This window comes from Siniperca chuatsi, linkage group LG22 (genome assembly GCF_020085105.1).
Source record: "Siniperca chuatsi isolate FFG_IHB_CAS linkage group LG22, ASM2008510v1, whole genome shotgun sequence".
Lineage (NCBI taxonomy): Eukaryota > Metazoa > Chordata > Actinopteri > Centrarchiformes > Sinipercidae > Siniperca > Siniperca chuatsi.
In genome coordinates this window covers 2,046,368-2,066,521 of record NC_058063.1, presented here as the reverse complement: position 1 = coordinate 2,066,521, position 20,154 = coordinate 2,046,368, and the positions used below count along the sequence as shown (strand labels likewise).

General features: G+C 41.5%; 3 protein-coding genes across 5 annotated transcripts in view; all 3 read left to right on the top strand.

Annotated features, from left to right (window-relative positions):
- Positions 1-4,160, top strand: part of mta2 (metastasis associated 1 family, member 2) — a 51,755-nt gene extending 47,595 nt beyond the window's left edge. The window contains exon 18 of the mRNA XM_044185191.1: positions 792-4,160. Within this exon, the coding sequence (XP_044041126.1) occupies positions 792-945 (154 nt within the window). The 3' untranslated portion in view covers positions 946-4,160. The remainder of the gene's footprint in view (positions 1-791) is intronic.
- Positions 4,161-6,294: 2,134 nt separating this feature from the next.
- cth1 (cysteine three histidine 1) lies at positions 6,295-8,550 on the top strand. The gene is made up of 2 exons (XM_044185197.1): positions 6,295-6,529; positions 7,223-8,550. Exons 1-2 carry the CDS (start codon positions 6,521-6,523, stop codon positions 8,183-8,185), a joined length of 972 nt encoding a protein of 323 aa, XP_044041132.1. The 5' UTR covers positions 6,295-6,520; the 3' UTR covers positions 8,186-8,550.
- Positions 8,551-9,406: 856 nt separating this feature from the next.
- taf6l (TAF6-like RNA polymerase II, p300/CBP-associated factor (PCAF)-associated factor) lies at positions 9,407-20,088 on the top strand. Of its 3 annotated transcripts, none has more exons than XM_044185194.1 (12): positions 9,407-9,562; positions 10,178-10,346; positions 10,605-10,691; positions 10,817-10,967; positions 11,095-11,145; positions 11,863-11,948; positions 12,032-12,106; positions 12,410-12,630; positions 13,648-13,780; positions 16,029-16,157; positions 16,764-17,260; positions 17,349-20,088. In XM_044185194.1, the coding sequence occupies exons 2-12, from the start codon at positions 10,200-10,202 to the stop codon at positions 17,680-17,682; spliced, it is 1,911 nt and encodes a 636-aa protein (XP_044041129.1). In that variant the 5' UTR covers positions 9,407-9,562; positions 10,178-10,199; the 3' UTR covers positions 17,683-20,088. The 3 variants fall into 3 exon arrangements, with proteins under 3 accessions (XP_044041129.1, XP_044041127.1, XP_044041128.1); XM_044185192.1 differs by having other exon boundaries at positions 11,854-11,948; XM_044185193.1 differs by having other exon boundaries at positions 9,427-9,573; positions 11,854-11,948.
- The last annotated feature ends 66 nt before the right edge of the window (positions 20,089-20,154 follow it).

Genomic DNA, 20,154 nt, shown 5'->3' with positions numbered 1-20,154 from the left:
GAACACCTGGAGACACTACTGACAGGCTGAGTTGGGGATGCAGCCATTTAACAGATAGTTCAATTTAATTGAAACATTCTTGACCGCATCAGTTGGGAAGTTTGCAGTCTGAATTAAGAAAGTAGAATGTAAATCTGTCGGGGTATACACTAGGCAAGGCAAGACACACTCCCCACTGCGTCTCGCCCAGACAGTCTAATCAAATACAATTTGCACTGGTATTTTATTTTTGTCATATTTCAGCTTTGGTCTTTCCTTGTATGTAAATCGTATGTGTAAACACACTCTTGTCATCAAGGGTTTAGAATTATAACCGACACAAAAGTAATAACAATATGAAGGCTTTGTGAAATACAGGTAGTAATCTATAGTTCAGCATTCATGAGAGTAAATGAAGTCCGAAACACACCGGTTGTGCGACAACCTTATACCGCATACCAGCATCATTACCGATTTACACTCGAGAAAAGCAGCAGCATTTATTTATTTCTTTTTATTGGATGTATTTATTTTCTCCCTCACTTGGCACATCCAAGCTACTGCACTTGACTTCTTTTATTGTCAGGTTATAACACACACTGTTCTTTAGTCTTGAGCATGAAAGTACATTCTTGACCTCAGAAACAGTAGTTTGACAAAACAATGCTATCTCAATGTCCACTTAGTATTTTGTCAAACTTGCAGTCTTGTAGCTTTCATAGTGGATGAAGAGAAGCTTATCATAGAGGTGTTTAAAGTATTGGACTAGAGTGGGCCTCGTAAATGATATTCTGGTGCTCTCGTTCAACCAGGGCTCTGAGGAAACATCTGACCCAGTCAGAGATGCGTCGGGCAGCGAGGAAACCTCACCTCCTGGTCCGGATCAAGCTCCCGCCGCCCCCCCGCTCCCTGGCCATGCCCCTGCTCCCCTCCAGCACCAGCGAACCCATCGTCCTGGAGGACTGAAGGGGAGGGACAGGGGGGTCTTTTAACAGGACATGGGGGTCGGGTGGGAGTTTGGGAGGGTCTGTGCTCAGGCCATCACTTAACAGGCAGCACAGTATGCCATACCAGTAGTCTTTTATTTTCCCTCTTTGCAGCGTCATTTTTCTTTAGTCCTCTGTTACTTCCCAAAGGTTGTGCCCAAAACACACAGACACACACACACACACACACACACACACACACACACACAAGCACTTAGAAGACTGTACATTTCCATCATATTAAACACACACATCAACACACTGACACTCACACAACACCTTGGGCTTTGTAGTATTTTATTCCAGATCCTGAATTATTTTGCTCCCCTTTTCAATGCCGCCTGTGTTTAAATGTGTAATTTAAAATCAAGATATCTCTCATCCTGAAACAATGATGATAAAGCACACTGTTTTTCCCCTCCATGTCTCTATTTTTGTGTAAATATATTCATCATTTAAGGGGTGACACCCACAGTATGTGAGGAGAATTGGGGGTGAAGAGGTGGAAATGGGAGACTGTGTGGGACAGCTAGCAGGCTTAAGGTCTAATTTGATTTGATTTTGAAGATTTCACTCGTACACTGATCTGCTCCATTCCAGCAGGGGAAATCTGACTGGCTGTTAATTGTAGCTCACGGACTGTGCACATGTTCGTTGGTCAAGTTGAGGAGACATGTTGACAGAGCAGCCCTCAGTCAGTGTGAACACAGTGTTGGATTAATCTCCTGCCTTTTTACTCTTAACTTTTCGTCATATTTTTCCATCATCAGTCAGGAGCCGAACACAAGCCTGTTACAGGGGTTAATGAATCCCGGCAGGTCAAGTCCTTCCCTAGAGGTTCATCCCATCTGCACCTCTTAACATCCTCCATCTTATGAAAAGCCCTCAGTGTCAAAAATATTGAGTGAGCACAAAACAACTTAAGCAGTGTGAAAGTCAAGGTTTGAGAGAGTGCAGAGACAGATGTGCAAGTACAGAACAAAACTGTAGACAGTCAGGGTGGAATGTAGAGTGTAATTAATGTTTTGCGTTAGCGAGGGATTGTAACTATATTTAAACAAGCAGTAGGGCTTTGTTTGCCCACTGGTGTCAAAGCTGATTGCTTAGTTTTGACAGATTGTATCACTCATACAAAATCAAAAGTGCCACCCTGTTAGACAACGCCTTCGAAGTAATAATTTCAGTTTCGGGGCTGTAACTAACCATTATTGTCATTAGAAATGAATCTGCCAATTATCTTCTCAATTAATTGATTAAAAAATGCCTATCGCAATTCTCCAAAGCCCAAGGGGACGTCTTCAAATTGCTTGTTTTGACCGACCAATAGTCCAAAACCCAGATATTGAGTTTACTATGACTTGAATGATTTAAACGAGTAATCAGTCATTAAAATTGTTGAAGTCAGTTGAAGTAAATATGGTCATAGAAGCCACACATCATGTTAACCTTAAATTATTGATAACTGCTCTCTCACTTACAGAATCTACCCATTTCCACCTGAGTGTGCACAAATTCAGGATTTTAGTGTCTTCACTGAACCCTGTCTGTCTACTACTTACTAATCCTGGTAACCTTAAGTTGTTGATAACTGTTCTGTCACATTCACATCTACCCAAACAGGTGGAAATATGCACAGAGAGTGCGTAAAATCTGGATTTTAGTGTTTTTACTGAACCCTCATTTTGCTGTTTGTTTTTTTTCCCCCCCTATTGTTTGTACGGCCTGAACTGAGTCCTGATTTAGGATTTACTAATCCTGACATAACGGCTTAAATTTGTTTTATGCTCACTTGATAGTTTGGTTATTAATGACCCTCCATGCCGTCTCCACCTTCACCAGGCATCGCAGTAGTAATGTTTTAAGAAACTGATGAGGGTTGCTATTGCAGTCAAGCCACATTTGTCTTTCGTCTCTTGTCAGTTGATAGCAACGCTTTTATAGCCACTTTTAGCCGGTTTGAAGAGAGACGTTCCCTGGGTCCTGTTCTCTTAACCTCACCCCAAGACATTTGAACAGGCAGTCTGGACTCAAGGGGACAGGATCATTGCTCAAAGGAGTCTGTAGGTTTACAGTGTAGGAGGGATCATATGTAGTGTTTGAGGAAATTCAAATGATTGTGCTTACCATGGATTTGCACAAGTTACTGTTTGACTCGCCATGATGAGAGAACACATTTGGCTTTGAGGTACTATGTTTGAGTCTGCAAAATTCCAAAATGAAGCCATAATGTGCACCAAAAAAATAAATAAAAGTTGACGTCCATTGTGAGTGGACACTTTTAACTCTGAAGTACTGTTAGACTAAAGCCACAGCATTTCTGACAATGTACTGTTTGGTTGCTTTGAATGAAACTGACACAATTATGTTACTGGTCAGGTGATAAGTCTGTTAATAAAGCAGCAACATATGTAAATGCACGGAAGACAATTAAGGCTAAAAAAATAAGTTCTGAAATTAATGTTAAAAATTGCAAAAAGAGTGAGATTAAAGTTGTAGTTTTCCTCCAAATATTGATTAATGCAGAACTTTTTTCATATGGCCTTAATCCTCGTCTGTAAATGTCTGATGATGCAGCAGATGTGATGTTTTTGATTGTGATTGGGTATGACAACAATGTGAAAGAAATCTTCAGCTGTCTCAACTTTTGCTTTGTTTATTTTAGTCCCCCCCTGTTTGTACCATTACGAAAGGGTGAGTACTAAAAGTAAGTTGTTAATTGGATAATTATAATTCCTCTGTGTCCCTCAGCCTGTGAACCCCCATAGCAGCGAGGGGCTACACTGGTTTTATAAGCAATTTTGGTCCCAATGTGGGCTTTGTAATATTTCTCAAAAAAAGAAATTGAAGTGTTTAGTTTGTAGCAAATACTAATCTGTGTAAAGAAAAGTTGAAAACTGGCATATTTTAAACTTTTTTTTACATCTAAAGTGTGTAATTCTGCTCCAGTATGGTGGAGATGGCTCTAATAGGCTACTGTACATGTGAAACATTGCTCTCCTTCATAGGGTGGGTGGGGTGGTCATTTGAACCAGGGGCGACATTCAAAAGGGAGAGGTTGCTGATTTTTGTATGATGGAGAGACAGACATGCTACAATTGAAACTTTTTCTCAAGTGTTTTTTATTCCAATGTCTCTGTATCCTTTAATGTATCTTGATAAGAAAAGAAATAAAGAATTTTTTTTTCTTTGTGGTCAGTTATGGGCTCTTTCTCAGCTGTGTTTCTCTAGGTGTTTACCAGGTTAGAGAAAACTGAGCTCAGGTCCTCAGTAGGGCTGGGTGTCAAACTTCAGTACGTCTTTGGTACCAAATTAAATGTCTCTAGCGCACAGTATCAGAACTGCCAATTACAGGAAGTTGGCAACAAATGCTTTTGTTTATTAGATATTTCCTAAATTTCTATATAAATTTTAGACTGACTTTTTTTATTTAGACAAAGTTCTTGGACAGCTGTCTTGTTTTAAGACAAAATTTAAAAACCTACATTTGAGAAGGGTTTTTGTAAGAAGAGGAAAAAATGCAATTCCTCAATGTGAGCTATCAGAAAAGTACCATTTTGGCAACATATGGGATTATATTTGCTCCGGTATGAAAAACAGTACCGATCCTGGTGACTACTTTTCTGAAGGTTCAAGCATTTAAAGTTTACTATGCTTAAAAGTTTGTGGAATTAAACTTTGGGAATGGCCTTGCATTATTAATTTGTAAATTATGTGTCACATATGCCTCCATTAACTTTGTTAATATGCCTGCCTTGTTTGCTTCCATGTGCATTTTCTTTTTTATAAATTAATGATAAAATAATATTTAGACCCATTTTTTTTTAACACTTAAGTTTTTCTACAAAATGGATTAAATGAGCCTCCAAATTATTGAATTGAATTTGAAGCAGCATTAACTGTTTAGCTGCTTGGGGGCATTGGAAGCAGCTAAAAACACAACATTGACATTATCACCTTATAAAATTGTTACGGTGATTCTGTTCAATAAACAAATGGAAGTCCAATATTCACTCTCCTTTTTGCTCTGCTTTGGTCTCCACCAACTCCTGAGAATATCTGGCTCTTCAGCTGCTAAACGCTCCACTGTGTTCAGCAGCTGCTCTCTAACTGTGTCTGCCTGCTGTTTGCTGCTGAGCAGCTCCTGCACAGTGGGTTGATGAGAGTGGAGTTTGCAGGTCAGAAAACTACAATTAGCTGAAAGAGGCTAAAAAGCTCTGTAAAGATGAAAAAACTGCAGAGTTGGTGATAATTCTCTGTGGATTCTCACTATGAGTGAAACCTTTCCACAGTACAGTTCAACATTAGAGTATAAACAGTATTCATACCGCTTCAACTTCATGTTTTTCTTTTTTTACAACCTTGAATCACAGCTGATTAGGGGAAAAGCTGTTGTGTGGGAGGATGACTGCTGAGAGGCTGTTAATGTCCTCAAGTGAGAGGGTTGGAGTCTCAATGAAACTTGACAGAGCTTGAACAGCTTTGCAAAGGTAAAAAAAAAAAAAAAAGAAAAAAATTCAAAGTGGTGACTTTTGTGTTTTATATTTGTTCTTAATTTGTAGAGATGTATTTTCACCCTGCCATTAAACCTTTGTCTTAATGAAGCTTAATTACATCCACTGTGATTTAAAATTGCAGAACAATAAAAAAAGAAAGAAAGAAAACATTTTCATGGTGGATAAATACTTTCTATGAGCACTGTAAATTGTGTGTTTCTACTGGAAGTCCATGATATGAAAATATTTAAGGATTCCTGCTCTGGGCCTGATTGGACAGAGCTTAAACAAAGATTAGCCAAGCTAAAGGAAATATTTGTCTATTTTTACTCAGCTGTGTTCCTATCAGACGGCTTTTAATTAGAAGGTTTGTTTTAACCACTTCCGACTGAGGTGTTAATCTCGACAAATCTAATGAGCTTTATTTCTGAACAGTGTATTCACTGAGGATGTTGATTGAGCCCTACGATAAATATCCGCTAGCCGATAGCAAATTAGCATTTCACTGTAAAGGACGGTAAAGAATAAAAATAAATAAATAAAATTAAGTACATGAATAAAACAATAAGACGACATTCAGGACCAGAATTACTTCTGGTGTCCCACACTGAGTCCACATACAACCCAACCCTGTATTTTAGTATTATTTAATACACACACTGACTGGATTCAGCTTTATGCAAATACACGGACATTAGCGTACCGTGACGCTGATATTAGCATAGCTGCTAAACGGATTGGTCCGCCATCGAGCGCGTTCCCCGCACGTGGACGTGATTGGTCGCTCGAGACGCACTTCTGCCTTTGAGCTCGAGCACACCTGATGCTCATTTGAAGTGGAAGGCGGGAGGTGAGCGCGTGTTTAAAAGACCAACGGAGGTCAGTCGTTCGATGCTTGGGACGCCATAACAAAGCAGGAGTGGTGGGGTCCATGCCATTCTACTAACACACTCTTCCAGCCACTCTGCAGGGCTTCTGTTATTTAGACCGGTTTGGAGGCTGTTTCCTGCCAGGGGCTTACCTCCCAAATCATCACAAGCAACTCTCCATCTGTTTGCAACCATGTTTGAGGTAAGTCAAGTAGATTAGGCTATACATCCATTCTTAAGACAATGCTGTCTTTTTAAATTAGTTCTAAAATATAACTGCTCAGTTCTCTTAATTAGTCTTTGCTACTCTGTAATAAGAAATATTGTTAGTAATGTTTGTCTTAACATAACTGTTAAGACAAACTATGAGCGTATCCAGTCACAGCACTTGTACTTTGTATGTATTGGTATGGTGTTTAAATAATTAGTAGATAGTAATTAGGTTGTCTGAATGAAAATGACTAAACTTTATCAAAGTTACTGTTGTAAATGTCCACCAAAACATTTTGTGGGAATTTGCTGCTTTTCTGATTTTTATATTGCTTTAACTTGTAATTTTTTTTTTTTAAATTTCAAACTATTTAAATTGTCCCTTGCATTTAATTTGAAGGGATTCTATAGCTTAATTGATTTAAAAAATATTTATTTTCTAATGAATAATTATTAGATACAGCCTTTGATTCTGTGAAAACCTCATATGGCCAGTTTTTGGCTCCTGATCTCCAATCAGGGATGAGCCAATAAATGCTAAACAAACATACTGGACTAAACCTTACAAAGCATGTGTGTTGAGATAGATATAACAAAATAAATAAATAAGTAAAAATTAATTAAAAAGCAGTATTGAGTATTATACCATACTCAAGTCATACTCTGAATTACTTATTTTTTCCAGACCAGTAGTGATGACTTGTTCCTGCCTTCCTACCAAGATGAGGAGTTAGTGGACAACCTGCTGTCCAGTGAGGAGTCAGATGGAGTTGGTGGTGGACTCTCCCTGGCTAAGGCCCTGCTCCCCCTGGTAGAGTCATCCTCCCCTCCACTCATCCCCTGGGTCTGCTCCACCCGCTACAAGACGGAGCTCTGCACCAGCTACTCGGCTACTGGTTTCTGCAAGTACGCCGAGCGCTGCCAGTTCGCCCACGGCCTCCATGAGCTCCACGTTTCCTTCCGCCACCCAAAGTACAAGACTGAGTTGTGTCGCAGCTACCATACAACCGGCTACTGTTACTACGGCAGCCGCTGCCTGTTCGTCCACAACCCCACTGAGCAGCGCCCCGCCTTGCGCCGCCGCAGGAATGTCCCCTGTCGCACCTTCCGCTCCTTTGGCGTTTGTCCCTTTGGGACCCGCTGTAACTTCTTGCACGTCGAGGGTGGAGATGTCGGCAGCGGTTTGGAGTCGCCCGACGTTGGCAAGGAGAAGACTCCGCCTGTTCCCAACCCACAGCTCCAGCCGCAGATGAAGGAGTGGAAGCCACGTGGAGCCCTGTGCCGCACCTTCAGCTCCTTTGGGTTCTGCTTGTACGGCACACGCTGTCGCTTCCAGCACGGCCTCCCCAGCAAGATCAAAACCTCCGACCAAACCCAAGGAGGGTCCTTCTATCCTCAGCCGTTCCCTGGCAGTTCAGGTTTACCTTCCCCCACCTCTCCTTTCACCACCACCTCACCAAACTCTTCAACCTCATCTTCTCCTCCATCAACCTCCCCTCTCGCCACCCCGCCTGCAGAGGCCACGGCCCACAACGCCTTCACCTTCTCCAGTCAGCACCTTAGTGACCTGCTGCTGCCGCTTGCCCTCCACCTTCAGCAGCTGGAGAGCAGCAAGGCCCAGGAGATCTGGGACAACAGGGCACTCTAACTGGATGTGGTCACAGTTGGAACCAGCATCTGCACTAAACACCACCACAGCTCAATTTTAAATCTGTTTTTTGTTTTTAACACTTCTCCCTAGGAAATTAATTAATTATATATAATTATTTTTTTAACTTGAGGTTGTTTGACTTGCAAGCTTGTGTCAGCAGGTCAAGAAGGCCTTAAACTGATCAGTTGTAGATCAGGCAGTCTGGAATAGAGCTGGACAGGTGGTCTCCTGAATCCCTACAGGTGTAGCTATGAGTGTAATTTAAATTTCTTTTTTTAAACTATTGTAAATACTTTATTAATGAACTGTGTAAATGAAATGTCTGACCACAGCATCATGAATAAACAAATTTTAATCTTTAACCCTTTGTGTCTGGGTTTGATGTAAGGAGGTTTTCAGCACAGTATTTTACATGTTAATACTTGGAACTAAGGTTTGCTTGTGCATCAAGGTCCCTCAAAGAAGTGAACCTGAGTATAATAAGCCCCATAGTTCAATTGCAGGAAATATTAATGCTACAGCATGCAATGATATTTTAGACGGTTCCAACTTGTTTGGTCCCCTCCTGTTTCAATAAAACAATGCTTCCATGTACAAAGCCAGCTCCATAAAGGAATGTCCTTCCCAGTTGGGTGTGGAAGAATTTGACTGGCCTGCACAGAGCCCTGCCCTCAACACTTTCAGATGAACTGGAACACTGACTGCAAACCAGGCCTCATCACCCACCATCAATGTTGGCCCTCACGCTCTTGTGTAGCAAATCCCCGCAGCCAGATTTCAGAAGCACATTCATTTTGGAAAGTAAAATGCCAGCAGTGATCAAACACAACAATTTCAAAACATTTTTGCGTTTTTCTTTTTGGGAATAGTTATGTTCAAAGTAGACCCATAACTTCCCTCCATTCAAGGGGGCCATCCCCCTGTGTCTGACAGGTATTAAATTAACCAATCCGTGTCTCCCAATGCTCTTCAATCGACCAATCACTGACTTCACCTCCTGGCGCGTCACTTGTATACGGAAAATGTCAATATGTAGCCAAAACAGTCAAGTTAGCCAGAATTAAACCGGATGTTGTGCGTTTTTAGTCAAACCCATTTACTTAAATTAAGAAGCTTTTTGAAAGCCATCAATCAAATCTTGATGTTTTAAAGACTCCTTAGTATATTTTATTTTTTATCATCAATGCGGCATACTATTAAAAGAAATGGACAGAATTACTTTATTTTGAAGGGCATGACGGATGTCATCTATTCTCGTGCTTGCTAACGTGATGTTATTTATGGAGCGCCTAGTGTAGAACAGCGCCATTAAAAGAATAGTTACGCTGAACTTTTTCTTCTGACACTCAGCATTCAGTCGTTCTAGCTAAGAAGGTAAAGTCTTGGTAAATATTAAAGATTTTGCGCTGCATTTTCTCTGCTATTCTTAGACAGCTAACTATTAGCATCTCATGTGATTGTAGCTAGCTTCAACCGGTAACCTAACTTAAGTTAATGACTCAGGCTAGTAACGTTAACGTTATTTGGTTGCTTGTCACATTATTTTATTATTTATCTACACTTTTTGACACAATTGTTTGGTTCAGCTGATAGACGGAAACGAAATTTAATTTTGTTAGCATGCTGGAGAGCGAGTCCGCGCTGGTCCTTATATTCAGAAAGAACTGTAACAGATCCCAGTGGAAAAATATGGTCATTGAAAAATTATTGGCTTATTGTCACTAATACATAACGGATGCACCAAAAGTCAAGACCTGCAACGGATCGAATATGTGTTTTTGTATATTCGGGATATAGTTGATTCACCAAGCACGATTCAATCATAATAAAATGTATAAGTTAAAGCTAAACTTTAAAACACCAGCTGTTTATTATACGGAGCCCCCGAAGTTCAGAAACACCTGCCGTACATCACGCTGTCGTCTTGTCTAAGAAGATGTCAAAGGCCATAGGTAGCAAGTGTTAACGTAAGGTGCTTTTCCTTGCCAGGTTCTGAGTGGTCGCCGTGAGCATGGCGGACCGGGAGGAGCGCCGCTTCGCCGAGGTTTCTCGGGAGTCTGTCAAACTCATGGCCGAGAGTTCAGGCGTGGAGCTCGGCGACGATTTGGCCGCTCTGCTGGCTGAGGACGTGTGTTACCGGCTCAGGGAGGCCACGCAGGTCAGTGCTGCATGGACGGATGTCAAATCTTTGAGTATGAAACACTCATCCCATTTTGGGTGGAGTATCACTTTAAAGGCTAAGCTTCATCAGCTGTTTCCATGACCCAAGTATACACATATGGACAAGTCTCCACCACATCATTATTGCTGAATGGATATGTAATACATAGAAGTGTGTCAAAATGTGTAGAAGTGCAGTGCAAGTTATTCGTGGAGTCATGCAGTATTGATGGTTTGTTGTTTTGGACCCACACAGAGCAGCTCTCAGTTTATGAGACATGCCAAGAGGAGGAAGCTGACAGTGGAGGACTTCAACAGAGCTTTACGCTGGAGCAACGTGGAGGTGAGAATGTTGTAATGCTCACATCAGTGGTCGCTCCCAGTCTGTCTGTACGGTCAGTCTGATATGACATGAACATGCTACAGTAGTCATTGCCTTCAGCTTCTTTAACGCGCTGTGTTCATCAGGCTATATGTGGCTGCGGGGCCCAGGATGCTCTTCCTTTCCGTTCAGTAAAAGAAGGAGAGCTTTTCTTCATTGAGGATCGGGATATAAACCTGGTCGAGTTGGCTTTGGCCACCAACATTCCCAAGGGCTGTGCTGAGACCATGGTGCGAGGTATGACCCCCTGCACTGTCATAAACTACTGACAGAAGTATCCTTGATGCTGAAAGCTAATGATTCAGGTCTTTGAACCAGGAGGGATCATTTAGTAATAATTTCTCCTGTCTTCTTCTCCCATCAGTGAATGTGTCTTACCTGGACGGGAAAGGCAACCTGGAGCCTCAGGGGACAGGTAAGACTCAGCCATACTATGATTAACGGGCTCAACACACAGTAGGGGTTGCCCCTCCTCTATTAATTTTCAAGGAAATTAGTATGAAGGGGCAAAAATCCCTTACTTGTGAAGTAATATGCAGTGTTCAATCTTGGGAAATGTCACTCTGGACGCAACACGATGTAGTAAAGTAGAACATTTTTCAACTTTTGATTGCCTGACATTGACAAATTAATGGAGGATGTATTATGTATACAAACCGTTGAGATGATACACACACAGCTGAGTCACTGGCAGGCTGTGTACAACACAACATGTGGAGGAACGTTTTTAAGTCCTTTTCATAATTGGATTTGTTTTATGTTGCAAAAACATGCTAAATGAACTTCACTGAACAAGTATTAGTGCAATGCCTGCATTCAAAACCATCCATCACCTTATTAAAATCCAGGGCTCTGACCAGATCACTACATGCTAACAGCTAATTCTGCACTCTGAGCTAACAGTGAGGTATCCTTCTTGTGATATTGAACATTTGCCACCTATTACATTTGCAAGTTGTGCACTTTAGGCACAAAAACCACTCTTCATGTTGATCTCCTTATAAACTCTCTGACATGTCAACATGTAACACCCTGATTGTATCCAGAAGAGAGAATGATTTTTAAATTAGTGACACCTGTTTATAAAGTGTGAGTGTTGAGCCTGACTGTTGACTTGTCACAGTTCCCACAGCAGTGCAGTCTCTGTCAGACGACCTGTTGAAGTACTACCAGCAGATCACACGGGCCATCCTGGGAGAGGACCCCCAACTCATGAAGGTAAACTGCTGCTGAATACAGGCAGACGTTCTGTGTGACTAAACGATGTGTTACTTACAACATTTTTCTTCTGTGTGTTTCAGGTGGCTCTGCTGGACCTTCAGTCCAACTCCAAGATCGCTGCCCTCCTGCCATACTTTGTTTATGTCATCAGTGGGGTAGGTTTGTCCTAAGATCACATCTTGTAGATATTTAACTTTTCAACAAAGTTAGAATCCAAACAAACTATTACTGTACAAAATATCCTATTTGTTTGCTTTTAGATGTAAAATGTGCAAAAACTGTGTTCTCAGGTTTCACAATTACATTTTAAAAAATAGTTTTTCTTAGACTTCTTTATTGTCTTAAATTTTCAAATGCTGCTTTTTATTACTAGCAGAATTTGATCTATATAAAAGTTAAAACTGGAAAAATATTTTTGCATTTAGCCAATTGCTGATTGTGTGGCCATTTCTGTCCAGGTGAAGTCAGTAAGCCATGATCTGGAGCAGCTCAACAGGCTTCTCCACATGGTGAAGAGCCTGGTCCAGAACCCCTACCTGTACCTGGGCTCATACGTGCGCAGCCTGGTCTCCAGCGTCATGTACTGCATCCTGGAGCCGCTGGCCGCCTCCATCAACCCACTCAATGACCACTGGACCCTCAGGGACTATGCAGCCCTGCTCCTCAGCCACATCTTCTGGTAAGCAAATCATTGATGACTACTTAGACACACAGTTTATTCATAGGGTTCAAATGATACGGGATCATATTACCACATTAATACCATACATGTGCAAGCAGGGTTTATTATGCTTAATGTGAAACTCCAAAGAATATACCCAAAACAATAGTAGTAAACTAGTCGATCACTCATATTGTGCAATACATGCAGTATCTTTACATTTGATCATTTTCAAGTCAAGTGATGACAATGACTCAGCGTTTTTTAACTGTGAAATGTACTCTCGTCAGGGCGGGAAAGTCTTTAAAGCATTTTGACCATCATCGGACACTGATACTCTTAAATGATCAGAATTTTACATCACTATTTAGTATTTGTGCGTACTAAAGAGTTTCCCATTAACAACCAGTGTAGTATTGGCCAGTTTTTAATATATAGCATAAAGCCTTTATCTTACCTAGTTACAGTATCCCAACTGTGAGGATTTGCTGCTTTTCTTTGTCTTATGTGATAGTAAACGGACTACCTTTGGGTTTTCAACTGTTGGCTGGACAAAACATGTGATTTGTAGACATCACCTGGTCTTAATGAGAAATTATTCAGCAGGTTAATCGATTATGAAAATAATCATTAGTTGCAGCTAGGTAATTCTCACTGGCTGATTCCTGAATTTTAAATGTAAGGCCAAAATCTCTTTGTCATATCGGTCAATAGGTATTGGTCCAAAGCTAGTTTGAGTTTGTAGTCTCTGTTAGATTCAGAATTTCATGGACAATATTTTTTTAATGGAATAGCTTTCCTCCCTCCCCTGTTTTTGGCCACTGGGTGCAGCTGAGCAAGCTGAAAATACAACATCTGACATATTATCACCCTTTAAAACTGTAACGGCAGACATGTTAGCAAATAGATATTTCCATATCCAGCAGACGCAGAGCGACATTAACATTCATTTGAGTCGTGTTTCAGTTTGTCTGGTGAATGTCAGATGAAAGTCCAATATGTATTCTCCTTTTTATTATTGTGTTTTCTCTCTAGGACTCATGGCGATCTGGTGAGTGGTCTCTACCATCAGATCCTGCTGTCGCTCCAAAAGGTTCTGTCTGACCCAGTGAGACCACTCTGCTCCCACTATGGCGCCGTGGTGGGGCTTCATGCTTTGGGATGGAAGGTATGTTCACTTCTTCCATCTGTAAATCTTGGCAGTCTTGTGTTCAAGACATTAAAGTAGTTTACCCGGTTCATGTTATCAGGTATAACCTAAAAATGAGAACCAGTGGAGGGAGTGGCACCTGCATGTTGTTACTAGAGGTCGGTTGACACAGCTTTTCATGCTTCACTTCCTGTTGCCAGTAGGTGGTGTTACATAAGCGAGTTATTAATGCAGCAATACATTTACTGGAGGTCGCATGAAATGGATATACATTTTCATGAATATTGGACATTGCATGAACGAGTTAAATATCACTTCCTGTGTCCACCATGTGGCGCTAGAGAACATGTACTAATTGTACATCATATTGATGTATATCAAGTGTAGACCACACAATGTAAATTTGATGTAAATCAAATGTTTGTCACACAAGGCTTGCTTCCTCTTGCCAGTAGGTGGCGCTATGCCTCAATATTTTTTGTAAGTCTAGAGATGTTACATGTGCCTACCAGATTTTGTACATCTAGGTCAAACGTACCACGAGGGCTGCTTCGTTGAAATTTTGTAGGCGCCGCCATCGAGCCCCCTTGCCACACTGACGCCCAGGACCCATATCAGACAACACTTCTCACCGCTTCTGATGCGAGTTTCCCAGTGTCCCTAGCCCTTCAAAAACAGCTTCCTGCTTCATGGCGAAAAATGCAAACTGTAGGCCTTGCCATGGCAAAACCGTTCAATGAAAACTCAAAAGTTTCACAATTTTGCCGTGGATGCCCCGGAGTGTGGCCATAATGCCCCGTCTAAAATGAACTACCCACACGGCCAGTTTGGCATGCCCTGTTGTGAACTGGGCAATTTCCTCATTTAAAACTAAAGCAAATAAACTTAAAAAAGTTTCTAAAAGTTTCCCAGTGTCTACATCAACAGGAGCACGAGATTTCTCCCACTCCCGCAGATATAGCTGTGTTAACGTAATAAACATTAACAGCTAACCCACTAGCTAACATTGGCTAACAATTAACGTTATGTGATAAGCACAAACAGCTAACAACACTGTACAGTGTAAGTATTAATACATGTGTGTTTTAAAGTTGGTAGGATTTTGCTGCATAGTGTTAGCTAACTACGAATGTGCATAGAGTTTAGCTCTAACTTTTAAGATCTGACGGGGGGGGGTTACTTTTTCAGCGCGATGCCACAAAAGGAGCGCACATATGGTATTTCTTTCCCCTTGATAATGCTAACGTTACATTGTGAACAACAAATCTGGGTTGAAATCATAGAAATAAACAAAATAAACCCCACTGTCAAAAAACTTTTTCTTACCATCTGCACATGTATCTCTCCAGCACCAAAGGCGAAACCAAGTTATTTTGGTAAACTCCTCAAATACCGTCACACACACTAGACCGTTACATAAATAGTGTTATGAGTCAGTGATTAATTCGGTTTGTATCTGATCCACCAACCAGCACGTATTTTAGTGAGAAATCTTCATTTTTGGAAAGGTTTGCATCTCATTCCCACGGTCTTCTCCCGTTACAATAGCGCAGCTAACCGACCGTTGGTTACAGGCTGGTAGCGAGCTGATGATCTCGGACTCAAATGCTAATAGTTGCATGGGTGCTGAAATTTGTTCGGATTAATTTTGCTCACCCTTAGCCTATTTATAGACTTTATTTTATCATTAAAATATAACAGTATAACAATTAATATAATGAACTGTTCACATTTAAAAACAACAATCATACAGCATTTTGTGGAAAAGTCAAAGATTAATTGTACCGTTTTTAAATAAACTCAGTACTGTGTTTCAATACACTGGATCCTAATTGTTGATTGTATTCTGTTTTGTCTTCATTCAGTGTAATTATCACTTATTGTTATTGCACCATTAGTTTTGGCCTTGGTGCCCGACACTTTGGCCGTGATGCCCCAATACATTTGTATTTATCAGAGGCCAAACTGGCCTTGCCCTAAAAATGACTTCATTCCAGGCCTGTGCTAGTAGGTGGCACTATGACTGCTGGAGCCCTAAATGTTTTGTATCTTTGGAAAACGTGAAATCTATGCAAATCTATGTAAATATTTTTTTTATTCTTTAGTCTTCAGTACTCCACTATATCTGTTTTCTGCTTGTCTAAATGCTCTACTCTCAGGTCTCCTCAGTAATCTGTATGAGAATAATCTCTGCATTAATGTGTGTGTGTGTGTGTGTGTGTGTGTGTGTGTGTGTGTGTGTGTGTGTGTGTGTTTTTGTTGACAGGCTGTTGAGAGAGTGCTCTTTCCACACCTTCCTGCCTACTGGGCCAACCTCCAGGCTGTGTTAGATGACTACTCTGTTTCCAATGCCCAGGTCAAAGCAGATGGACATAAAGTCTACGGAGCCATCCTGGTCAGTACTGCAGCGGCTCGTATTTTCTTGATTTTAGGCAACATCCTGACCTATAAGTAGTCATTGTTTTGGTGTTTTGCAATGGCTGACAATGTTAACTGCTGCCTGTCCTGTGCCATTTCATTAAAACAAACTCACTCATCATCTCATTCAGACAAACTGCTGTCTCTCAAAAAACAATTATTCTGCCACTTGCTGAAAACACAAAATTAACATTTCATTTTATTAAGTTGTTATGGTGACAACTTACATGTCATGTTCCATTGTTAATATATAATGTGCTATGATAGGGCCAAACAAATACCAATTTAGCTATATTCTTAGGGAGAAAAATGACGGTGGCACTAGAGGAAAGTTCATTGGGTCATTAAAATGGAATATTCTTGGGAGCATGAACGTGCCCAGCAATGTCATGGCAATCTGCCTGTTAGATGAAATACTGTGTCTTGTGTGCAAAGTTGACATTTTGTTGGGACATGAATATTCAAAGAAAATGTCATGTTCAAGAGCAAAATATTCCGACAGCTACTTGTCAAAGCAAACAGCTGACAGACAGACTGGTATGGCATCACGTTGCAGTTATAGACATTGTCATCTGTCCTGCAGGTGGCAGTGGAGCGCCTGCTGAAGATGAAGGCTCTATCTCTGTCTCAGCCGCCTGAGGGGGGCTCCAGCGGTCAGCCAGGCTCCGTGGCGGGTGCTATGGGTTACATGGTGAGCTCCCCTGGCCTCAGCCCCCCTCCAGAGCCTCTGTCAGAGGCTGCCCTGGGAATCGCCAGCCACCTTCAGGCAGGTGGGGCCGGCTGTCCCTGGGAAGAGTGGACCCCGGTCCCTCTCCCTGCCATGTACTGTGAGCTCTACTCCTTCTTTGGAGACAGCCTGGCTGTCAGGTTTAGTACAGGGCCTGGTTATGGCAGCTACCCTCCTTGTACCCCGTCCCAGCTCGGTGATGCCAGGAAGGAACCTCCTGGCCCTGCCTCCAACCCTGACACCACCCGAAAGATGCCACAGTTGACTGCCAACCTCAATATCAGCCCCAGGCAGGATGGGAGTCCTCGCACAGATCCGCCCCCACCCAGCCTGGCAGCTACCGGATCAGGAAGGTAACACAAACAAGTCTAACCCTTGTTGAAAACTAAACCACTGGGTTGGGGTATGCAGTACTGAATGTTGCTCTCTTTTCTCCTTCAGGTCCCTGGCTCGCTCCTCCTCTGTGCAGCGCTCCAGATCCTCCGCGTCACGTTCAGGCCAGCGCTCAGCAGGTCTGTCTCGTGACGTTTTCCCCAAAGCTCGCTTCACCTCTCCTCAGACAGGACCTCCGGCGTTCTCCTTCCTCATCGGCGGGCGGCAAATGGGTCGCCGTTGCCAAGGCCGCCGTCCCTTTCAGACCACTTTTGCCCCGACTCCTCCTCTTTCTGCCATCCCACCGCGTGCCTACGCCCACAAACTGCCTGTCATCGGCAGGGTGGGTAAACCTGTACGCCGCTGGTCGTGTTCCCATTACTCCCTTCATCTGCCTCTCTAGCGACGAGGGTCTCAGAAATGAGCTACAGACTGCATTGCTACAAAGGAGGGTTTGCCTACGACAGTCTTTAACAGGCCCATATTACTATTTTTCGGCTTAAAATGGCAATAATTGGTAATTAATGATATTTTCATAGTTGAAAATCGAAATTGATTCTGTTTTATTATCAAGGTGCAGAACTACATTTGGACCGTAATTCACTGAGACAACAAAAGTCTTTATGGTCCAGTTCAAACTGATTTAAATCTACCAAGTGTAGTATTTGAACATTTCTGACCCCCAAGCGGTAGTGTCAAAGAAGACACTGGTGGACAGCACCACTCCACCGACGTATCCAACACATCACACAGACTGCACCAAAGTGATGCTGGTGTAACGTTAGACCACAACAATTAAAACACTATACATGCAGTTTTTGTTTTTTATAGATTATTTTTCAGGCATTTTCTAGCCTTTATTTGACAGTCACAGCTGCAGAGACAGACGGGAAAGGTGTGAAAGAGAGGGTGGATGACATGCAGCAAAGGGCCGCGGGTTGGTATCGAACCCGGGTTGCAGGACTCAGCCCTAATGGTACGCACTCTACAAAGTGAGCTACTGGGGCGCCACAGTACATGCAGCCATATTTTGGATGTACTGCAAATCAAAAAAACAAGCAAATTAAGAAACACATTTGACAATACATACGTGGCAAACAGAAATGCACTGTAAACACAGAACACAAACAAATATGAAACACTGCAAGTGACACAGAACAACAGAAGTTTCCGAAGGAGACTTAACATTGATGAACACCCTGGTACTTTGTGAAAGGCTAATGTTAGCTGGTGTTAGCCAATATCTCCAATAATATCAGAATGGTGCGATCAGAATGTTGAAACTAGAACTTTTTTAGCTAATTTTCCAACATCGCTGGTCAACATTGTCCGATTTTAGTGTTCCCCAAAAATTTCCGTTATGTTGTGAATGACACATTTGCTTTTCTCTATTTCCAGCATGTTTCTTTGTCAAGTATGTGTTGTCAAATTTAAAATGTGTTTCTTAATGGGTGTTTTTTTTAATTTAATTTTATTTGCAGTCTTAATCTTTCTTAATCTGATGTATGTTTTCAAAGTTGGGAAAATGTCTTCTTTGCGTTTTTTTTTCTTTGGTTGTGTTTTCTTAAACCTCCAATAACTTATTTTTTTTTTAGCCACTTGAGAGTAGAAGAAACCAACTGTGAACACAGTATTGACTTATTATTATTATCTTCACCTTTAAGTTGATGTAGTGAACTTGTTAGCAAATAGTTGCTTATTTACTCATCCAGCAGTTACAGAGCAGCATTATTATTAATTGGTCTATTATTAGCTGGTCTGCCTGCTGTTTGCTGCTGAGCAGGTAGTGCACAGTGGGTTTAGCAGAGCTTTTGGCTGAAAACAGCTGCTGCTGCGGCCGAAATCAATGCTATGAGAATGAGAGCAGTGAGAGTGAACCAAAACAGTAAACGGGTGTATGGGCGGGACCTCGATACCGCGGCTCCAGCCCCGATCACTACTGCGCAGACTCCGGCTCCAAATGACGCCACCAGTGCAAGATGGCAGCTCCCGTAGCTAGGATATATGGGCTTCATTTTTGTGCAGTGGGAGGAAGTGGAGACGCGTCGTCCATCTTTATATACAGTCAATATTAAACCAACACTTAATTCCAAATTTATGGCTGTAACTAACAATCATTCTCATAATTTCTGATTTATTTTTTAGATTTTTCAGACTAATCATTAAGTCCAGAAAACAGAAAAATGGCCATCATAATATTGAATATTTTTCTTGTCCAACCACCAGTCAAAAAGCCAAATATGTTCTCTTCAGAATGATATAAAGAAGAGAAAAGCAGCAAATGCTCATATTTGAGAAGCTGGAACCAGAGAATGTTTTTGGCACTTTTGCCATGTGCTTTTGATACATGATGTAAAAGATGAATTGATTGTTTTTGTTTGTATTGGTTAATTAATGAGTCAAGTAATCCTTTGAGCACGATACTCTACACTATATAGAATTAGCTGAGGGCTTATCATCAACCGTTGTACTAGTTTGGCCAATTCTATAATGAATGAATACTGTATGTAATTACTGATGGCACACCAGTGTATCAGTCTAACCCTTCTGCAGCATCATTTGGTGGGCTCTGCTGAAGCTGGAGCTCAGACCTTAGTGTCAAACAGGATCCCACACAAGAGAGTCTAGAATATGGGTGAAAAGTATGGAGTGACCGGTAGGGTTGTTATTTCTCTCCAAAGCCCTGAGACTGAATACCTGCTGAGAACAGTGTTGGAGCAAATGGACAGGTTATAGGCCTGCCAAGTTTTGTAATTTGAAATCTTGTATATAGCTGCTGTTTTCATTGAATAAAAAATTCTCTACTGTAGTTTTGAAACCTTTATTTTACCCTTTTGAATCCAAAAATGCCTGTATTATACAGAATTGTTTTCAA

Excerpts from the sequence above, each read along its gene's own strand:
- taf6l (XM_044185192.1), top strand. The coding sequence starts at position 10,200 with ATGGCGGACCGGGAGGAGCGCCGCTTCGCCGAGGTTTCTCGGGAGTCT. Across the intron at positions 13,781-16,028 it reads TTCATGCTTTGGGATGGAAG|GCTGTTGAGAGAGTGCTCTT; the intron begins GTATGTTCACTT and ends TTTTGTTGACAG. Across the intron at positions 17,261-17,348 it reads GCAGCTACCGGATCAGGAAG|GTCCCTGGCTCGCTCCTCCT; the intron begins GTAACACAAACA and ends TTTCTCCTTCAG.